The following is a 17,907-nucleotide window of genomic DNA, read 5'->3' on the forward strand; positions in this document are numbered from 1 at the left end:
GGTGAAGCTGAGAGCAGCGTTCACCAGTGGTGAACCTGAGAGCAGTGTACACCACTGGTGAACCTGAGAGCAGTGTACGCCACTGATGAACCTGAGGGGTACACCACTGGTGAACCTGAAAACACTGTACACCACTGGTGAACCTGAGAGAGAGGTACACCACTTGTGAACCTGAGAGCAGTGTACACCATTGGTGAACATGAGAGCAGTGTACTCCGCTGGTGGACCTGAAAGCATTGTACACCACTGTTGAACCTGAGAGCAGTGTACACCGCTGGTGTACCTGAGAGCAGTGTACACCGCTGGTGTACCTGAGAGCAGTGTACACCGCTGGTGTACCTGAGAGCAGTGTACACCGCTGGTGTACCTGAGAGCAGTGTACACCGCTGGTGTACCTGAGAGCAGTGTACACCGCTGGTGTACCTGAGAGCAGTGTACACCGCTGGTGTACCTGAGAGCAGTGTACACCGCTGGTGTACCTGAGAGCAGTGTACACCGCTGGTGTACCTGAGAGCAGTGTACACCGCTGGTGTACCTGAGAGCAGTGTACACCGCTGGTGTACCTGAGAGCAGTGTACACCGCTGGTGTACCTGAGAGCAGTGTACACCGCTGGTGTACCTGAGAGCAGTGTACACCGCTGGTGTACCTGAGAGCAGTGTACACCGCTGGTGTACCTGAGAGCAGTGTACACCGCTCGTGAATCTGAGGAGAGTGTTCAGAAACTTCTGTCATCTGTCAGACCAGCTTTGAACCCGCACCTGATCTTGAATATCTGGAAACTTGAGAAAGTCCAGGAAAGAAACTAAAATATCCGAAAATAACGCTCTTGAAGGATAGAATGATTTGCCTTAGACCTGATAATGACATACAAAGTAGTCAGTGGGGAGTGGACAGTACAAACAGACAGATTGCTCGGAAAGAGTGCCCGGGAGGAAAGTTACGGAAGCACTTGAGGCAAAGAGCCGTCAGGGAAGGTTAGAAACTGGAATGACTCATATGAGGACTTGGTTGGGGCAAATTCTCTACATTGCTTTATGAATATGTTTTATACGTCACTAGGCTGGAAAGTAGTGAATAAGTATTTAAGAAACGGGGCCAAGAGCTAAAGCTCAACCCCTGCAACGACAACCAGATGATCACAGGCAAACGCGCAAGATTCAGATAGATCCTTTTAGCTAATTCCTATAATTGTGTTTAATATGTTATTCTTTATGTTGATAACTAAGATGATGCTTCCTCAGATCCAGAGATGAACCCGAGCCTCAGTGTTGACCAGCCGTGGAACATAACACGACGCGTCTCCGTCCACACCACCGACCTGGACCACACCGAAGCCCCCAACAACACCTTCACTCTGAGCCGCACCGCCGCCTTTAACCACACTGTGGTTTTGGACAACGTAGTCTCTCCAGATGAAACAGTGGCCCTAGACGACACCGTAGCCCCAGACAACACTGTCCCAGTGAACTGGACCGTCCACTTCCGGGCGTACCCAGAACCCCGTCTCGTGTGGACGCATCCTAGTGGTGAGACAGAACTCGGCCATGTCTACCTTGGAAGGAGGTTCTCATAACAAACATCTTGATTCAAGCACTTGAGGAGTTTTGTAATTGATGCTGATGACATGTTCAAGTTAAATTTATAATCAAATATAATAGTTATATTCCTATATCTTGCTGTAAATATTATTGTATATTCGTTGGATTTCATCCTTAGATTGAGTTCTCTGTCTCTGTCCGTCTGTCTGTCTGTCTGTCTATCTCTCTCTCTCTCTCTCTCTCTCACACTCTCACTCTCACTCTCCGTTTTTTTTTTACACGGGGTTTGACAAGGTTAGGTTAAGGATCCCTAGCTTTATTGACAAGCTCTTTACAGGTTAAGGATTTCTAACTTTATTGGCAAGCTAAGAGCTATTACATATATCTGTCTCTTCTCATCCATGAGGTGTAGCCAGCAATTCTTGCAAAATTTTCTGGAGTCCTGTCGTCCAAAAATGTTTCAACATCAGCTATCATGTCGGGACGTCGAGTGTTCACAAAACTATGTGTGAGCTCTCCAACATTAGTAATGGAACCTCTAATATTGGCAGACAGGATGCTGATAGACTGGCTCCTCATGATGTGGTCAGCTTCAGGTGGTGGGTGTGTAAGGCACGTAAGGTACCTGCCCTTGAGAGAGGTAGGGTACTGAGGCAGCTGCAGGGATGTAGGTCTATGGTCTTGTATAAGGCACAGTACCACCTGCTGGGCTGAGATAGGAGTAGCTGAGTGAGTGACGTGTGAGAGTATTCACCAATTCAGAGATCCTGCTGGTTTGTTCCGAGAACAGGTCTATTACAACCTAGGATTTCAAAGGCCTGTTATCCCAGGTGTAATGGGAGCAAAAGAAACACAGCAGAAAAAGTTTAGACTTATATTATCCTTCACCAATTTAGAACAGCAATATGTACACTATGTACAGTAATAAGTATAGTGCACGTCACGGTAAGCAAGGCAGAATTAGAAGCCACAAGATAGCAGACCGTGCTCAACCAGCTCTAGAATGGGAATGACAAGGGCAGACAGGAGAGCGGTATCCACATAACCTCTGCGATTGCCAATCCCACCTTCTTATTGGCTAGAACCTGGTCACTAGTTGAACGATGGGGCCCCATCACCAACTCTTAGCAACCTGGTTCGCTGGTTGGGGGAGATAGCCTGTAAATGAGGGTGTGTCCATGCGCCGAATAAAGGTTACGTACTCTTTGCATGCCACAAGGTCTCTAAACAGGTGGTCCTGTCTGTCAAGTTCCTTTTTCTTCCGACACTGGTCCTCCTAATGTCCTTTCTTGTAGCAGTAATTGCACCTGGTATCTCGCAGGCAGTTGTTGACGGTGTGCCCCTTCCGGTGACAGCGAGAGCACTGCCTAGGTGCCTGGGAGGGTGGACTATGATTTGTTGCACCTCCTGTGTTTTGCTGATTTGTCCTCAGGTTCTGGGGCTGGGACTGTGTTAGTGGAGGGTGAGACGGCTGTAGATGTCTTCCTCCTCCACGTTCTCTTCCACGTATTCTACCCCATCCTCAACCAGTTCTGACAGATGTGTCCCTGCTGTTCGTACTTTGGCGCAGTAGGTGTTCAGGTGCAGTGAAAGTTCCCTGATTATTAACTGCATCAATCTCTGGTGAAGAAAATCCTGACTCAGAACTTGCCGATGAAGCACTGCTGCCAGATGCTGGAAGCATTTTTATTGTTATGAGACATACAAGCAGGGAACAGGATGAAGTTGGAGCCATCTGTGGGCCAGCATTTGCATTTGATCAACTGACTTTATCTCGTTGACATCATTATGCTGTACGAATGTGCTCCATACTCGAGTCATCCTGGGTATATATGATCTCAGATGGAGTGATGCTCTGGAGAAGGGTACAGCCAGAGTGAAGTTGCTGCTTTCTGCCCGTCTTGTGGCATAAAAGCTTGTTTCACGCTGTCCTCGAAGTGGATCCAAGTGTGGTACTTTGACAATATTGGCCTTGTACATAACAGTAAGGCCACCCACATCCCTCCTGTGTTTAAGGCTCTGCTGAAATGACAGATGTATCCAGGATGGGTCCCGGCGAGAGATGAGACGTCTTGCTCTGTTCTCCACTCTGTCAAGCAGTCGCAGATGAGAGGGGGGCAGGCAAACCAAGAAAGTGGAGCATACTCAAGGTGTGAGCGTACTTGTGCCTCGTACAGAATCTTGCAACTCCTACTGTCAAGCAGATGCGAGATACGGCGAAGTGCTGTAAGCTTTCTGGCTGCCTTGTTTGCTAGATTTACAACATGGTTCTTCATGGTTAGTTTGGAGTCAAATTTCACCCCAAGGATATCAACTTCTTCTCCAGGTGCCAACACCCTCCCATTCATCCTTACTACTGCACCAGCATTACCATCATGGTGCCTAGAGACGATCATCATTTGCATTTTCTCAGGTGCAAATGTTACTTGCCATCTATTTCCCCAAGCTGATATAGCTCTTAGCTGGTGATTGATGTAGCTTAGAGCAGCTGGCATTTCTTCTCTTGGATAAGTGAATGTCAGTGTGCAGTCATCTGCATATGCATGTGATTCTGGGATGAGATGAAGGTCGTTGAAGTAGACATTCCATAACAATGGTCCCAGCACGCTTCCTTGTGGAACACTTGCCCCAGTAGGATGTCTTGCTGATTCCGTTCCATTGAGAACTACACTTAGAGATCTACCATGAAGGTAATCACTGAGGAGACATAGCGTAGAGCCTGCAATTCCCAGTGCTTGAAGTTTTGCTAAGAGGCCCTGGTGCCACATCCAGTCGAAAGCACCAGCAATGTCCAGTGCTACCACACAGCTGACTTTGGATTCATCCAGTGACTGGTGCCACTTAGTGGAGAGGTTTAACAACAGATCAGTAGCAGAGTAACCTTTCCTGAAGTCATATTGACGATCACAAAGTAGTGAGTGGTATTCAAAAAACTCTGTCATTTGTCTTGAGATTATTATCTCAAGGATCTTACCAGTGATTGACAGGAGTGACACTGGTCTGTAGTTGCTGATGTCTGCTCTGCTCTTCTTTTTGTGAACAGGGACTACATTTGCCTCTTTCCACAGATAGGGCCATTTACACTGTACTAGGCAGTGCTGAAAGATGCGAGTTAGAAGTACTGCTAGCTGGTCTGCCCATCTTCTCAGCAATCTTGGGCTCAACTTGTCTGGGCCCACAGCCTTTTCTTGGTCAAGCGATTTAAGAAGGAAATGCACCTATTCCTGCCTTATTGTCACTACTGACAGTTTTGATACAGTTCTTGCAGCTAGCCAAGGAGGGTCCCTTGCTGGATCAGGAACTTGCATTTTGGTAGCAAAGTGTTCAGCAAAGATGTCCGCCTTCTCTTGACTACTAGTAGAGGTGGTCCCATCCTGTCGATTTAGAGGTGGAATAAGTTCATCAGGCAGGTAACCCTGTCTGTCCTTGACCATCTCTCTCTCTCTCTCTCTCTCTCTCTCTCTCTCTCTCTCTCTCTCTCTCTCTCTCTCTTCTCTCTCTCTATCTCTCTCTCTCTCTCTCTCTCTCTCTCTCTCTCTCTCTATCTCTTCTTCTCTCTCTCTCTCTCTCTTTCTCTCTCTCCTCTCTCTCTCTCTCTCTCTCTCTCTCTCTCTCTCCTCTCTCTCTCTCTCTCTCTCTCTCTCTCTCTCTCTCTCTCTCTCTCTCTCTCTCTCTCTATCTCTCTCTCTCTCTCTCTCTCTCTCTCTCTCTCTCTCTCTCTCTCTCTCTCTCTCTCTCTAATACAGCATTGTTTTTAGAGAGGGAGACTTCATCGAGAAACTCTTCCTTGTACCAGCAATATACCTTCCTACCATATTATACCAACGGTTTCCTCGTCTTCCTTGATTAATACTGATCGTTGTACTTACTCCTCCTCTCCATAATCCACCACAACAGGGAAGGTACTGTTCAATCGTACATGTGGTGAGGTACAGCAGGATGACAGGTGTCACGACGGTGTCCTCCTCCTGAGGCTTCAGAGTCCTTACACCCTGCAGGACGCTGGCAGATATACCCTCACCCTTTTCGTCCAGGGACACCCACCCACCAGCGTCCACACCTTATTGGATCTCCTCAGTAAGTAATAATTCATGCTCTGTCTTCAGAACATAACACGACGTGTTGTCATAGATGAGGAATTTGTGGCAATTTGATGTAGCGCTAAGCGACCCATACGGGTTGAACACACTTTGTGAATATCATACGAAGAAGAAAAAGTAGTAGTAGTAATAGTACCTATAACTAAGATAGTTCCAGCCTCAGCAACTAGCACTACCTTTCAGACTACTTCAGGTAAATGTACTTTGATTTGATTTAGTGATTCCTTTTTCTCATCCCAGAGTTGTGATTCCACTTCCCTCCCAATGTTGTGATTCCACTTCCCTCCCAATGTTGTGATTCCACTTCCCTCCCAATGTTGTGATTCCACTTCCCTCCCAATGTTGTGATTCCACTTCCCTCCCAATGTTGTGATTCCACTTCCCTCCCAATGTTGTGATTCCACTTCCCTCCCAATGTTGTGATTCCACTTCCCTCCCAATGTTGTGATTCCACTTCCCTCCCAATGTTGTGATTCCACTTCCTCTCCCAATGTTGTGATTCCACTTCCCTCCCAATGTTGTGATTCCACTTCCCTCCCAATGTTGTGATTCCACTTCCCTCCCAATGTTGTGATTCCACTTCCCTCCCAATGTTGTGATTCCACTTCCCTCCCAATGTTGTGATTCCACTTCCCTCCCAATGTTGTGATTCCACTTCCCTCCCAATGTAGTGATCTCACTGCCCTCCCAGTGTTGTGATTCCACTTCCCTCCCAATGCTGTGATTCCACTTTCCTCCCAATGTTGTGATTCCACTTCCTTCCCAATGTTGTGATTCCACTTCCCACCCAATGTTGTGATTCCACTTCCATCCCAATGTTGTGATTCCTCTTCCCTCCCAGTGTTGTGATTCCACTTCCCTCCCAATGTTGTGATTCCACTTCCCTTCCAATGTTGTGATTCCACTTCCCTCCCAGTGTTGTGATTCCACTTCCCTCCCAATGTTGTGACTCCACTTCCCTTCCAGTGTTGCGATTCCACTTCCCTCCTAGTGTTGTGATTCCACTTCCCTCCCAATGTTGTGATTCCACTTCTCTTCCAGTGTTGTGATTCCACTTCCTTCCTAGTGTTGTGATTCCACTTCCCTCCCAATGTTGTGATTCCACTTCCCTCCCAGTGTTGTGATTCCACTTCCCTCCTAGTGTTGTGATTCCACTTCCCTCCCAATGTTGTGATTCCACTTCCCTCCCAGCACTGTGATTCCACTTCCCTCCCAATGTTGTGATTCCACTTCCCTCCCAGCACTGTGATTCTACTTCCCTCCCAGTGTTGTGATTCTACTTCCCCCCAGTGTTGTGATTCCTTTACCCTCGCTGCAGGCGCGCCTCTTAACACCAGCGTTACCATGAACACGACGCGGAACTACGCACTGATAGGTCAGAAAGTGAAGGTCAGGTGTAACAGCTGGGGTAACCCCGCCCCCAGCCTCGCCCTTCTCACCTGCCACAACAATTCAACCTGCAACTACGCCCACGAGGTAAGGCCTGTTGGCATTAAAATTACCCATCTTGCAGACATTTGAATGCCCGAAACTCTTATTATGGCACGTGTGAATCATGACGTGGTGACGTGTACTTAGTCAGTGGTGACGTGTACTTAGCTCTGTGAAGACCTGTTTGTGTGCTCTCTGTGAATCTGAACCAGGATGCCCTCTCTTGAGCAACTTTACCAGCAGCTGAAAGAAGAGCTTAGGGTTGCTAGGTTGGAGATACGGCGATTAACGGAGGAGAACAAGAGGATTCGTAGTAATCCTCCTGTTGTGAGTCCCCACGTTAAGAGGGGGACTTGGTCAGTGGCCAGGCAACATGGAACCAAGCCGAGGGTCAAGAAGACTGTTGGAGAGGCAGAAACAATGAGGAACCAGAGGACTACTGTGAAAACTTCCAACTCATTTTCGGTGCTACCTGACGAATGTGGGTGTTCTACTGGAAATGTCACAACGAGCACCAAGGAAGCATTGGCAGACGTGAGTGAGACATCCCTAGAAACCCCAACGAAGACTGGCGAGAACGTCTTGACGAATTCCACAACTGGGAACGTCACGACGAACGACACCAAGGAAGGTAAGAATATTGTTATTGTTGGGGATAGCCAGGTTAGATACATGGATAGGGCGTTCTGCTTGAAGGACAGGAGTAGGAGACAGAGGGTTTGCTTTCCTGGGGCTGGGATGGAGGCAGGGCCAGATTACCGCATAGGCAAACTAGGCATTTGCCTAGGGCCCCGGGCATTTGGGGGCCCCGCGGTCCAAGGGGTTCAGGGGCTCATCCAAGACTGCGCACATGGTGCAAGTGCAAAGGGATCCCTACCTAAAAAGTTCAAGTGTTTGGAGAGTAAAATTTATTTTTAAAAATTAATCAAAACAAAAATAAAAAATGAAATAAAATAAAATAAAAATAAATAAACCTAACCATAGATGGCAACACTCAACATGCCTTTGTTTACATCAGAACAGCTGTGTTTTCCCGCTAATGGGTGAGTATGGGAGATTCCTCTCCAATTTTCTGTAGTAATTACACGTTATCTAGACTTGTACTGTGACAAATTAACTGAAGTGTTGTTGATAGACATTGATGTGTATGGATAAATGTTTGTTTTCGCCTCTAAATGTTAAGGGAGGTACCTGATAGGGTTACTTGACCAGTAAAGACGCATGGACCAGTAAAGACGCATTTTTGGTAAAAATACTATAAAGAAAAACCTAAAAACGCAAACTGACTTCCGTTTGTAGGTTTTAAAAGCACTTTGTCCTGTCTTTAAGTCTTTATCATTTCAATAACAGATCTCAATTGATTGATGTTCTACATCACTTCCGTCGCAAATGCTTAGTTTTCAAGTTGCGACGGAAGTGATGTAGAACATCAATTAATTTACTACATATTTCCCCAGAAACACATAAGCCACATCAGAAAATCGTTGGTTGGGTGAAACTGAAAATTGTCCCTGCATTCTTTAATTCTCATGGCCTTATCTATGGTGGTAGGCCATATATCATGCAAAACGTAATGATTAGTTTAGTTATGAAAATGGTAATATAAATACCATCGTGCATTGTTCTTGGACTCGGTATGATTTCTGTTTAAGTAAATTGGAGATCAAGGAGGATGAATTAGTAAAATATTCGTAGCCCAAATCACTAACCTAATCTATGGTAAAAGTTCTGTATATAACTCCTTTCTGGTAACGTTTTGAATTTTTAGATGCGCAGCCAGAGGAAAGGGGGCTACAAGGGACATATCTCCTCAATTGACAGAAAAAAAATTAATAATAATTAAAAAATTAATAATAATTGATAATAAAAAATTTGTATTTGCATGATTACAGACAGTGATACATCCTCATTATGGCATCTCGTGAACGTGATGTTGGACGTTCTTATGCGAGTGGGTCACAGAAAAGAAAGAAGAAAATTCAAGAAGAAGAACAGAAAAAGAAAGATGTAGGAAGCTGCAGAAAGATCACAGACATGCTCACGAGAACAGTTTCTGATGTTACCAGTACAGTTGAATCTGCAGATACGTCAGATCATCCAGGAATCCCTCCCTCCATTATTTCTCAGCCAGCATCTACTTCTTTTGTGTCTCCTCTCAATGTCTCAACGGACATTTCATCCACAGGATTTGTCTTAGAAGATCCTGCCTCATGGCCAAATGTAATACCAGATTCTCTACGTAATGCTTTCATTGCAGAAAACTTCAGTCAAACTCTGAACATTGACTTTAGGAAATCAGCAAGGATTTATGATGATGGAAGTCGTCGTTGTTTAAAGTCATCTGTGTTTTATAGAAAGCTTGCAAATTCAGAAACTGTGAAAAGATCATGGATGGTATACTCTGAAAGCTCAGGAAAAGTGTACTGTTCAGCATGCAAGCTATTTTCTACCAAAGAAAATACCTTCACACAGGAGTTCAATGACTGGAAAAATTCCAAGCGTTTCGAGGAACATGAAAACAGCACCACTCACAGGAGCTGCATTTTAGTAAGTGTATTTCGTGCACAGAAAAAAGGCTTATTGGATTCTCATTTGGAAAAATCAAACTGAAAAAGAGCGCACTTATTGGAGAAAAGTTCTAGAAAGAGTTGTTGCTGTTGTAAAATTCTTAGCTCTAAGAGGACTTGTTTTCTGAGGAGAAAATGAGGTTTTTGGTTCGGAAAACAATGGCAATTTCCTAGGGATCATAGAACTGTTAGCACAATTCGATCCATTCTTAGCAAATCATGTGTCACGCCTTGGGAATGCAGGAAGAGGCACTGTATCTTACATGTCATCTACTATATGCAATGAATTTATTGAACTGATGACTAAGAAGGTCCTCAATAACATCATAGCAGCTGTGAAAACTGCAAAATACTTTGCAATAAGCGTAGATTTAACACCAGATATTTCACATACAGATCAATTGACATTCATTGTTCGCTTTGTCGACTCCAGTGGTAAGCCTGTAGAGCGCTTTATAAAATTCATTCCTCTTTCAGGCCATGATGGAGAAACAATGATGAATGTAGTACTGGATACAAGCCCGTATCAAGCAAATCAACCCACTTGCTGAATATGTGCCCTGCTCAGCACATTCTCTTAATCTTGTTGGGTCATGTGCTGCTGAGTGTTGTGTCGCTGCAGTTTCATTTTTTGGACTTTTACAAGCACTCTTTAATTTTTTCTCTGCTTCAACGCATCGGTGGAGTATACTCAAGTCAACCATTCATGGAGATGTCATCAAATCATTATCAACAACAAGGTGGTCAGCGCAGCATGATGCAACACATGCTTTGAAAGACAGCTTTGCTGAAATACGTTCTGCTTTGATCCAAATAGCAGAGGATGAAGACCATACAGCAACTACAAGAAGCGAAGCAGCCAGCTTAGCATCAAAATTGAAAGATTTTGAATTGGCCTTCCTCTGTGTGCTTTGGGACTGTATACTGGAACGGTTAAATGCCACGAACAAGACACTTCAGAAAATTGAAATTGAAATGGCTACTTGTGCTAACCTCTATGCAGGCTTAGTGGAATTTGTAAGCTCACTTCGCAATGGTGAAGCTTTTGAAATGTTTGAAGAGAAAGCTAAACTGCTGGTGAAAGACTACAGTTACCGGGCTGATCATCAGCAGACAAGGAAGAGGAAACGCAATTTTGAAGAGCCAAACAATGAAATTGTGTTGCTACCAAGGCAGAAATGTAAGACAGCTACATACTTCGTCATTCTGGATTCACTGATTACAGAATTAGTGAAAAGAAAAGAAATCTACTAGAATGTCAATGACAAGTTTGGATTTCTGTTCAAAATTACTACTATGCCAGATGCAGAATTGAGAGAAGCTGCATTAAAGTTGCAACAACACCTTTCAGCAGATGTTCAGGACACATTTGTTGAAGAAATAGTTCATTTTTCTGGGTATATGAATCAGATTAAAGCTCCACCTGAAAAATGTGCGCCCTCAGCTGCTTTGAAACATTTAAGAAATGCAGGTATCTCAGAAACCTTCCCTAATGTTGACATAGTGTATCGCCTTTACCTAACACTTCCAGCTACTAACTGTGAAGGAGAACGTTCATTTTCTGTTTTGAAAAGAGTGAAAAACCAGCTCCGTTCAACAATGAGCCAAGACAAATTGTGTAACCTAGCCTTGTTGACCATTGAGTCTGATCTAACAAGAAATATTGATTTTCAGAATATAATTGATGATTTTGCCAATATGAAATCCAGAAAAAAAGTTTATTTAAGAAGTGCCTGTGAATATAAACAATTCTTTACTTTCTTGAGTTTATATTATTTGACAGTCTTATGCATGATGCAATGATAACAATAATGGTCAGTGATTTATAAAGGGAATAATAGTGCTGTAGTGGTTATGCTGAATATAATAGGTACATGATGTCACTACTTTAATAGCCTAATCTAGTAATACTATGCTGTCTTGAGTTTATTCTCTTTAAAATGCATGATTTAACAAGATAGTTATAATGGCTGTTGGTAAATGGTTTTGGTTGTCTTGATGTACTTTCCCTATTAAATTTAATCTAAATAGCCAGAATGTATTTAATTAGACCTTAAACAGGCTCACACCGACCCCCCCCCCCACCCCACCCCCAAGCTGGAAGGGGTCGCTTCGCTTACCCGTAACTCAAAGGGGCCCCGCCAATCTGAATAGCCTAGAGCCCGGAGACTTCTTAATCTGGCCCTGGATGGAGGATATTGTTAGCTGTCTGGATGACATCATGAGAGGTAATGGGAGCAATCCTATTATCTGTCTCAGTGCTGGAGGCAACGATGTTGGCAGACGTAGGAGTGAGGACCTGATTAGCAGGTATAGGTTAGCAATAGAGATAATTAGGAGGAAGGGTGAGAACCCTGTCATGTATGGTATTTTGCCAAGGAGAGGAGTTGGAAATGAATGGTTGTCCAGAGCAATTGGTATCAATTGCTGGCTGGACAAATACTGTAAGGAAAGTGCGGTAACATTCATTGACAACTGGGACCTCTTCTATGGCAGAAACGACATGTATGCCAGGGATGGGGTTCACTTATCTAGGTCTGGGGTGGGGGCACTGGCAACTGCAGTGGAGGGAGATGCTAGGGCTTTAAACTAGGAATAGATAGTGGTATGGGTTTTGGCGAGAATACAGTGAAGTCCCATTGTAGTAATACTATGAGTTCTAGGGGAATTAGTAATAGGCAGAATGAGGTGGATATTGGAAAGCCAATTGCACTAGGCGACAAGAACAGTAATAGATTTAGTGAAAAAACAGATATGAGCAGGAAGGGTAAAGAGAAAGGAGTAATTCTAGGAGACTTTAACTTTAGTCATATTGATTGGAATTTCTTGACTGGGAATTTAGAATCAAATGACTTCTTAGAAGTAGTTCAGGATTGTTTTTTGAAGCAGTTTGTGACAGAACCTACAAGGGGAAATAACCTGCTTGACTTAGTTCTGGCAAACAATGAATCCCTTGTTAATAATTTAGAAATTTCAGAGGAACTTGGTGCTAGCGACCACAAATCAATTACATTTAGCATTGAATGGAAGTATGATAGTAGGGATAACTCAGTAACAGTTCCAGATTTTCGCTTAGCAGATTACGATGGGCTTAGAGAACACTTATCATCTGTAGACTGGAGTAACGAAGAGAGCTATCAGTTTTCAAAACCATTCATTACAGAGCTATCAGTATGACAGCTTTCTTAACGCAATACATGCTGCCCAAAGGACATTTATCCCATATAAGGAAATTAGATTGAACAGAAATGACCCCAAATGGATAAATAATAGGCTCAAATATCTTTAAGGACAAAAGAAAGGAATTTATAGGCGTATCAAAAGAGGTGAGGGGTCATCTTAAGAATCAGTATATTGACATTAAGAGGGACGTTAAAAAGGGGATAAGAAAAGCTAAACGAGACTATGAAATTATAGTTGCTAGAGATTCGAAAACTAACTCAAAAAGTTTTTTCCAGGTATATAGAATAAAAGTTAGAGACAAGATAGGTCCCCTTAAAAATAACTCTGGGCATCTCATCTAATTATTTTTTATAGTGGGCTTGAAGATAAATTATGCAGTATCACAATCACTAGCGAAATGGTTTTCAAACAGATAGACCGGTTAAAGCAAAATAAATCCCCGGGCCCTGATGAACTTTTTTCAAGGATTCTTAAAGTGTAAAGTGGAACTCTGTGAACCTTTAACTAATATTTTTAATTTATCTTTATTGAGGAAACGTTTCGCCACACAGTAACTTCATCAGTCCATACAAAGGCGAATCTTGAAGAACAGGAGGAGAATGAGGTAATCAGTCCCTCAACTTTGAGTCGATGTGTTCAGTCCATCAATCTTCAACAGAATACGGCATAAGTGCGGAGAAGGAGCTTATAAACCGTAGGCAGGAGAGGTGCAGCAGTCGTAGGTGGTGTCACATTTGTTCAATGTGGAAGTAGGTCGTGCCCAAGGGTTAGACAAGCGAAGAATTCCCAAGTATTAAGATCCCAAGAAGTTGCAGTGTCTGACAGGATTGTAGATCAATGGTTGAGAGAACCGACACGTTGATAAATTAGACACATGTGCAACTCTTGGGTATCTTTATTGAGGAAACGTTTCGCCACACAGTGGCTTCATCAGTCCGAGATGAATTAGGTGTTTATGGTTTGTGAAGCTGAGTAATTGGTGACCAAGTTGGTTGTTACTGGTGTGATGAAAGGCGGTGTGTTTGGCATTCATGTCAGCTAGTAGGTATGTTGGTGTGTTGGTGTAGTTGAAGACTAAGGAAAGATCGTGTATGTTGAGAATAGTGTTTGGGCGAGCATAGGTGGCGAAAAAAGTAAAGGGACCAAGGTGGGTGTGTATTCTGACTGCAAGACAGTGTTGGTGAATAAAAGGGATTGGATGATACCACTATGACCCCACCTCCTCCTGCTTCGCCTCACCTCACTACAGTATATAAGCCACATCTACGGCCGTATGCTGTACATTCTACAAGATTGATGGACTGAACACATCGACTCCAGGCTGAGGGACTGATTACCTCAAACTCCTCCTCTCCTTTCGCCTTTCTGCTTTGTATTGGACTGATGAAGCCACTGTGTGGCGAAACGTTTCCTGAATAAAGATTCCCATATGTTGCATAAGTGTCTCAATCTTCAACTTGTCGGTTTTTCAAACCATTCATCACAACTGTCAGACACTGCAGCATCATGGGATCTTGTTACAAAGAATTCGTCAACACTTGTCCAACCTTTGGACGAAGACCTACTTCGACTAGTGGATGATACCACTATGACCCCACCTCCTCCTGCTTCGCCTCACCTCACTACAGTATATAAGCCACATCTACGGCCGTATGCTGTACATTCTACAAGATTGATGGACTGAACACATCGACTCCAGGCTGAGGGACCGATTATCTCAAACTCCTCCTCTCCTTTCGCCTTTCTACTTTGTATTGGACTGATGAAGCCACTGTGTGGCGAAACGTTTCCTGAATAAAGATTCCCATATGTTGCATAAGTGTCTCAATCTTCAATTTGTCGGTTTTTCAAACCATTCAACACAAGGTTACTGCTTACCATAACCCCCAAGTTCTTTTCACAATCTGAATGGCTAAGTTCTACATTATTTAACTTATAAGTGCTAGGGTTATGGACACTCCCGAGCTTCAGAACCTTGCATTTATCTACACTGAACTGCATCTGCCACTTTGCTGACCAGGTATTGAGTTTGTCTAAATCCTCCTGAAGTTCCCTGATATCTACGTTTGAATCAATTATCCTACCTATCTTTGTGTCATCGGCAAATTTGCTCATTTCACTAGTAATTCCCTCATTAAGATCATTGATATATGTGTGTTAGGTAAGACACATATGCAACAGTTAGGTATCTGTATTTCGAAACGTTTCGCCTACACAGTAGGCTTCTTCAGTCGAGTACAGACAAGTTGATGGAAGCAGAAGAGACTTGAAGACGATGTAATCATTCCATCACCCTTGAAGTTTTGAGGTGGTCAGTCCCTCAGTCTGGAGAAGAGCATTGTTCCATAGTCTGAAACAATATGGAGTTGAAGTACGAACGAACGAACGAAAGTTCAGGTAAGATCCCAAATGGGATGAGCGGGAAAGACGGGACAGACGAAGAATAGTGCTGGAGAGGAGTGTTCTTAGTCGTGGAAATAGAGCCAGGGCTTTACCCAGCAGCGAAGGCGATCGTGGAACAGATATTGAGAAGAGAAATTCAGCCTCTTCTGTTGGGACTCCTGTGGGGTGAGAGGGGAGGAAGGGACATGCGACGTTTAGCGCTAGAGAGGAGTGTAGAACTGAGTCATGTCTTAACCCAAAAGCTAAGGCGAACGTGGGTCACAGAATGGTACCTGTCATAGAAGGTACCTGTCAGCGAATCCAAGGTTATTTGTAAATAGGGTTAGGAGCAGGATCATGCAAGGAGTAGAAAAGGTTGTGTTGGTTTGTGGGTCTGCGAATGTCTTCGTCAAGGAGAGAGGTCCAGTAGTCATGTCGTGTCTCAAGTTTGTCTATCTGTCTGTCACTGAGCATCTTCCAGTACAGATTCAGCGCAGGGATGTCTAATTAGGCATGGAGAGACTCGCTGGTGGCGACGTCCTCCCATCTGACATCAAGCACCCAGCGCAGCGCCTTGTTCTGGACACGCTGCAGTTTAAATAAGTTTATTTTTGATGCAAGAGAGAGAGAGGGCTAGAGGAGAGTAAGTTATCAGAGGACGTATTAGGAATTTGTAGAGGTGTAGTTTGGTGCGTTGAGAGGCATGTTTCAGCTTGTAGAGGCCCGCAAGGGCCTTACTAGCTATTGCATGGCTTGAGTGAATGTGTTCGTGTAAACGAAGAAGGTAGTCAAGATTAACGCCAAGGACAGTGACAGATTGTGTGATGGGGATGTAAGTGCGGGTGTCAGCTGTTCCGAGCTCGACAGGTACTGGAGGATCACGTTTCCTGTAGTTAAAATACGTAATGCTGGATTTAGCTGCATTGGTTTTGATCCTCCATTTTTGTTCCCAGATGGCTATCCTGTCGACCTCACTTTATGTTTTGTGTGTGAGTGTATCTATATTGGCATGAGTGATAAGTTGTGTAATGTCGTCTGCATAGGCTAGTGTGATGGAGTTGTGGTATACAGGTGTTGGAATGTCGTTAGTGTATAAAATATAGATGGTAGGGGAGAGGACAGATCCCTGGGGTACTCCAGCATTTTGTGTGAAGTAGTCAGAGTAACAGCCTTGGAATTTTATTCTCATGGTACGGCCGTCTAGGAAGTTGCAGAGGAGTTTACGAGTAGTGAGAGGCAGGTTAAAGTTAGTGCAGAGTTTGTACTTGAGCCCTTCGTGCCAGTGTCAAAAGCTTTTTCAACATCTTTTGCAACCAGAGCTGTCCTGTTTCTTTGTTTTGTGTTTATGTGGATGTAGTTGAAAATGATGTTAATGGCATCCTGTGTGGATCTGTGTGTTCTGAAGCCAAACTGGCCATCTGAAAGTAGAGAATTATGTTCCAGGTATCTGCGAAGGCGATGATTAATGAGTTTTTCAAAGAGTTTTCCTAAAGTTTCGAGGGGGCTGATAGGACGATAGTTTCTAGGGTCAGAGTGGTCTTTATTGGGTTTAGGAAGGAGGATAGCAGTAGCAGCTTTGAAGAGGGAAGGGAAGTATCCAGAGGCAAGGGGGGCATTGAGGAGGTTTGTGTAGGCAGTAATGATAGAGTCAGGAATGTGTTTTAGGATAATATGGTTTAGGCCAGAGGCACCAGGAGCCTTGGGAGGAAGGTGTCTGAGGAGAGTTTTAATGTCTGTGTTGGTGAAAGGAGTGTCGAGTTCTTGGGAGGAGGTAAGAGAGTCTAGATGTATGTGGCTATCTGGCGTTGTTTCTTGTGTGTGTGCAGTGTTCCAGTGTTCTATGTTCTGAATGTGTTGAATAACGTTAGGGTGAGGTGGGTGAGGGTGGAAGATGTTCTCCCAGATGTGTTTGAAGATATTGGTAGCAGCCTGCGGGTCTGAGATGTGTGTGTTGTTGTAGGTGATGTGTTTGAATTTGTTGGTGGGAGTTGTGCCTCTGATTTTTTTTGATAAAGTTCCAGAAGGCTTTAGTGTTTTTAATACGCTGTTTGTCTGCTTGTTGTATTAGTTGTGACCAGTGATTGTTGTGGTCTTGGTCTAGGCTGTGAGGTGGTCAGTCCTTCAGTCTGGAGAAGAGCATTGTTCCATAGTCTGAAATAATATGGAGTTGAAGTACGAAACGAACGAAAGTTCAGGTAAGATCCCAAATGGGATGAACGGGGAAGACGGGACAGACGAAGAATAGTGCTAGAGGGGAGTGTTCTTAGTTGTAGAAATAGAGCCAGGGCTTAACCCAGCAGCTAAGTCGATCGTGGGGCAGACATTGAGAACACACATAGCAGGCTCTTCTGTTGGGACTCCGGTGGGTGAGTGGGGAGGCAGTGTAGAGAGGGCATGTTGAGGACATAGAGGAGTGAGCAGATTGCAGACAGTGCTCGCTGCCTGATATGCTTCAGGCTGAGGTGAAGATCTGGTTTGGACGTCAGGTGTCTGGAGGCTCACGTTGTGTGTTTGGCTACACTTCGCTGGTGATGGAGCCACTCTTGAGTCTTTTGAAGTCTCTCTTGGACATGTGAAATTGTTGCATTCTGAGGCTGGAACAGTTCAGATTCGTCACGAGGTAAGATAGTGCGTTTTCAAAAGGAATTTGGTGAGGTTTGGTGCAGGTGTACTTAACAGCTCCTTCTTTCATTAAGTGGAGCACA

The 17,907-nt window shown here is 44.1% G+C and overlaps 1 protein-coding gene across 1 annotated transcript in view; it reads left to right on the forward strand.

Moving 5' to 3' along the window:
- Nucleotides 1–17,907, forward strand: part of LOC128684530 (vascular endothelial growth factor receptor 2-like) — a 103,930-nt gene that overhangs the window by 4,071 nt on the left and 81,952 nt on the right. The window contains exons 2-4 of the mRNA XM_070089582.1: nt 1,243–1,527; nt 5,437–5,616; nt 6,958–7,115. Coding sequence (XP_069945683.1) covers nt 1,243–1,527; nt 5,437–5,616; nt 6,958–7,115 — 623 coding nt within the window. The remainder of the gene's footprint in view (nt 1–1,242; nt 1,528–5,436; nt 5,617–6,957; nt 7,116–17,907) is intronic.

This window comes from Cherax quadricarinatus, chromosome 2, assembly GCF_038502225.1.
Source record: "Cherax quadricarinatus isolate ZL_2023a chromosome 2, ASM3850222v1, whole genome shotgun sequence".
In the NCBI taxonomy this organism is placed as follows: domain Eukaryota; kingdom Metazoa; phylum Arthropoda; class Malacostraca; order Decapoda; family Parastacidae; genus Cherax; species Cherax quadricarinatus.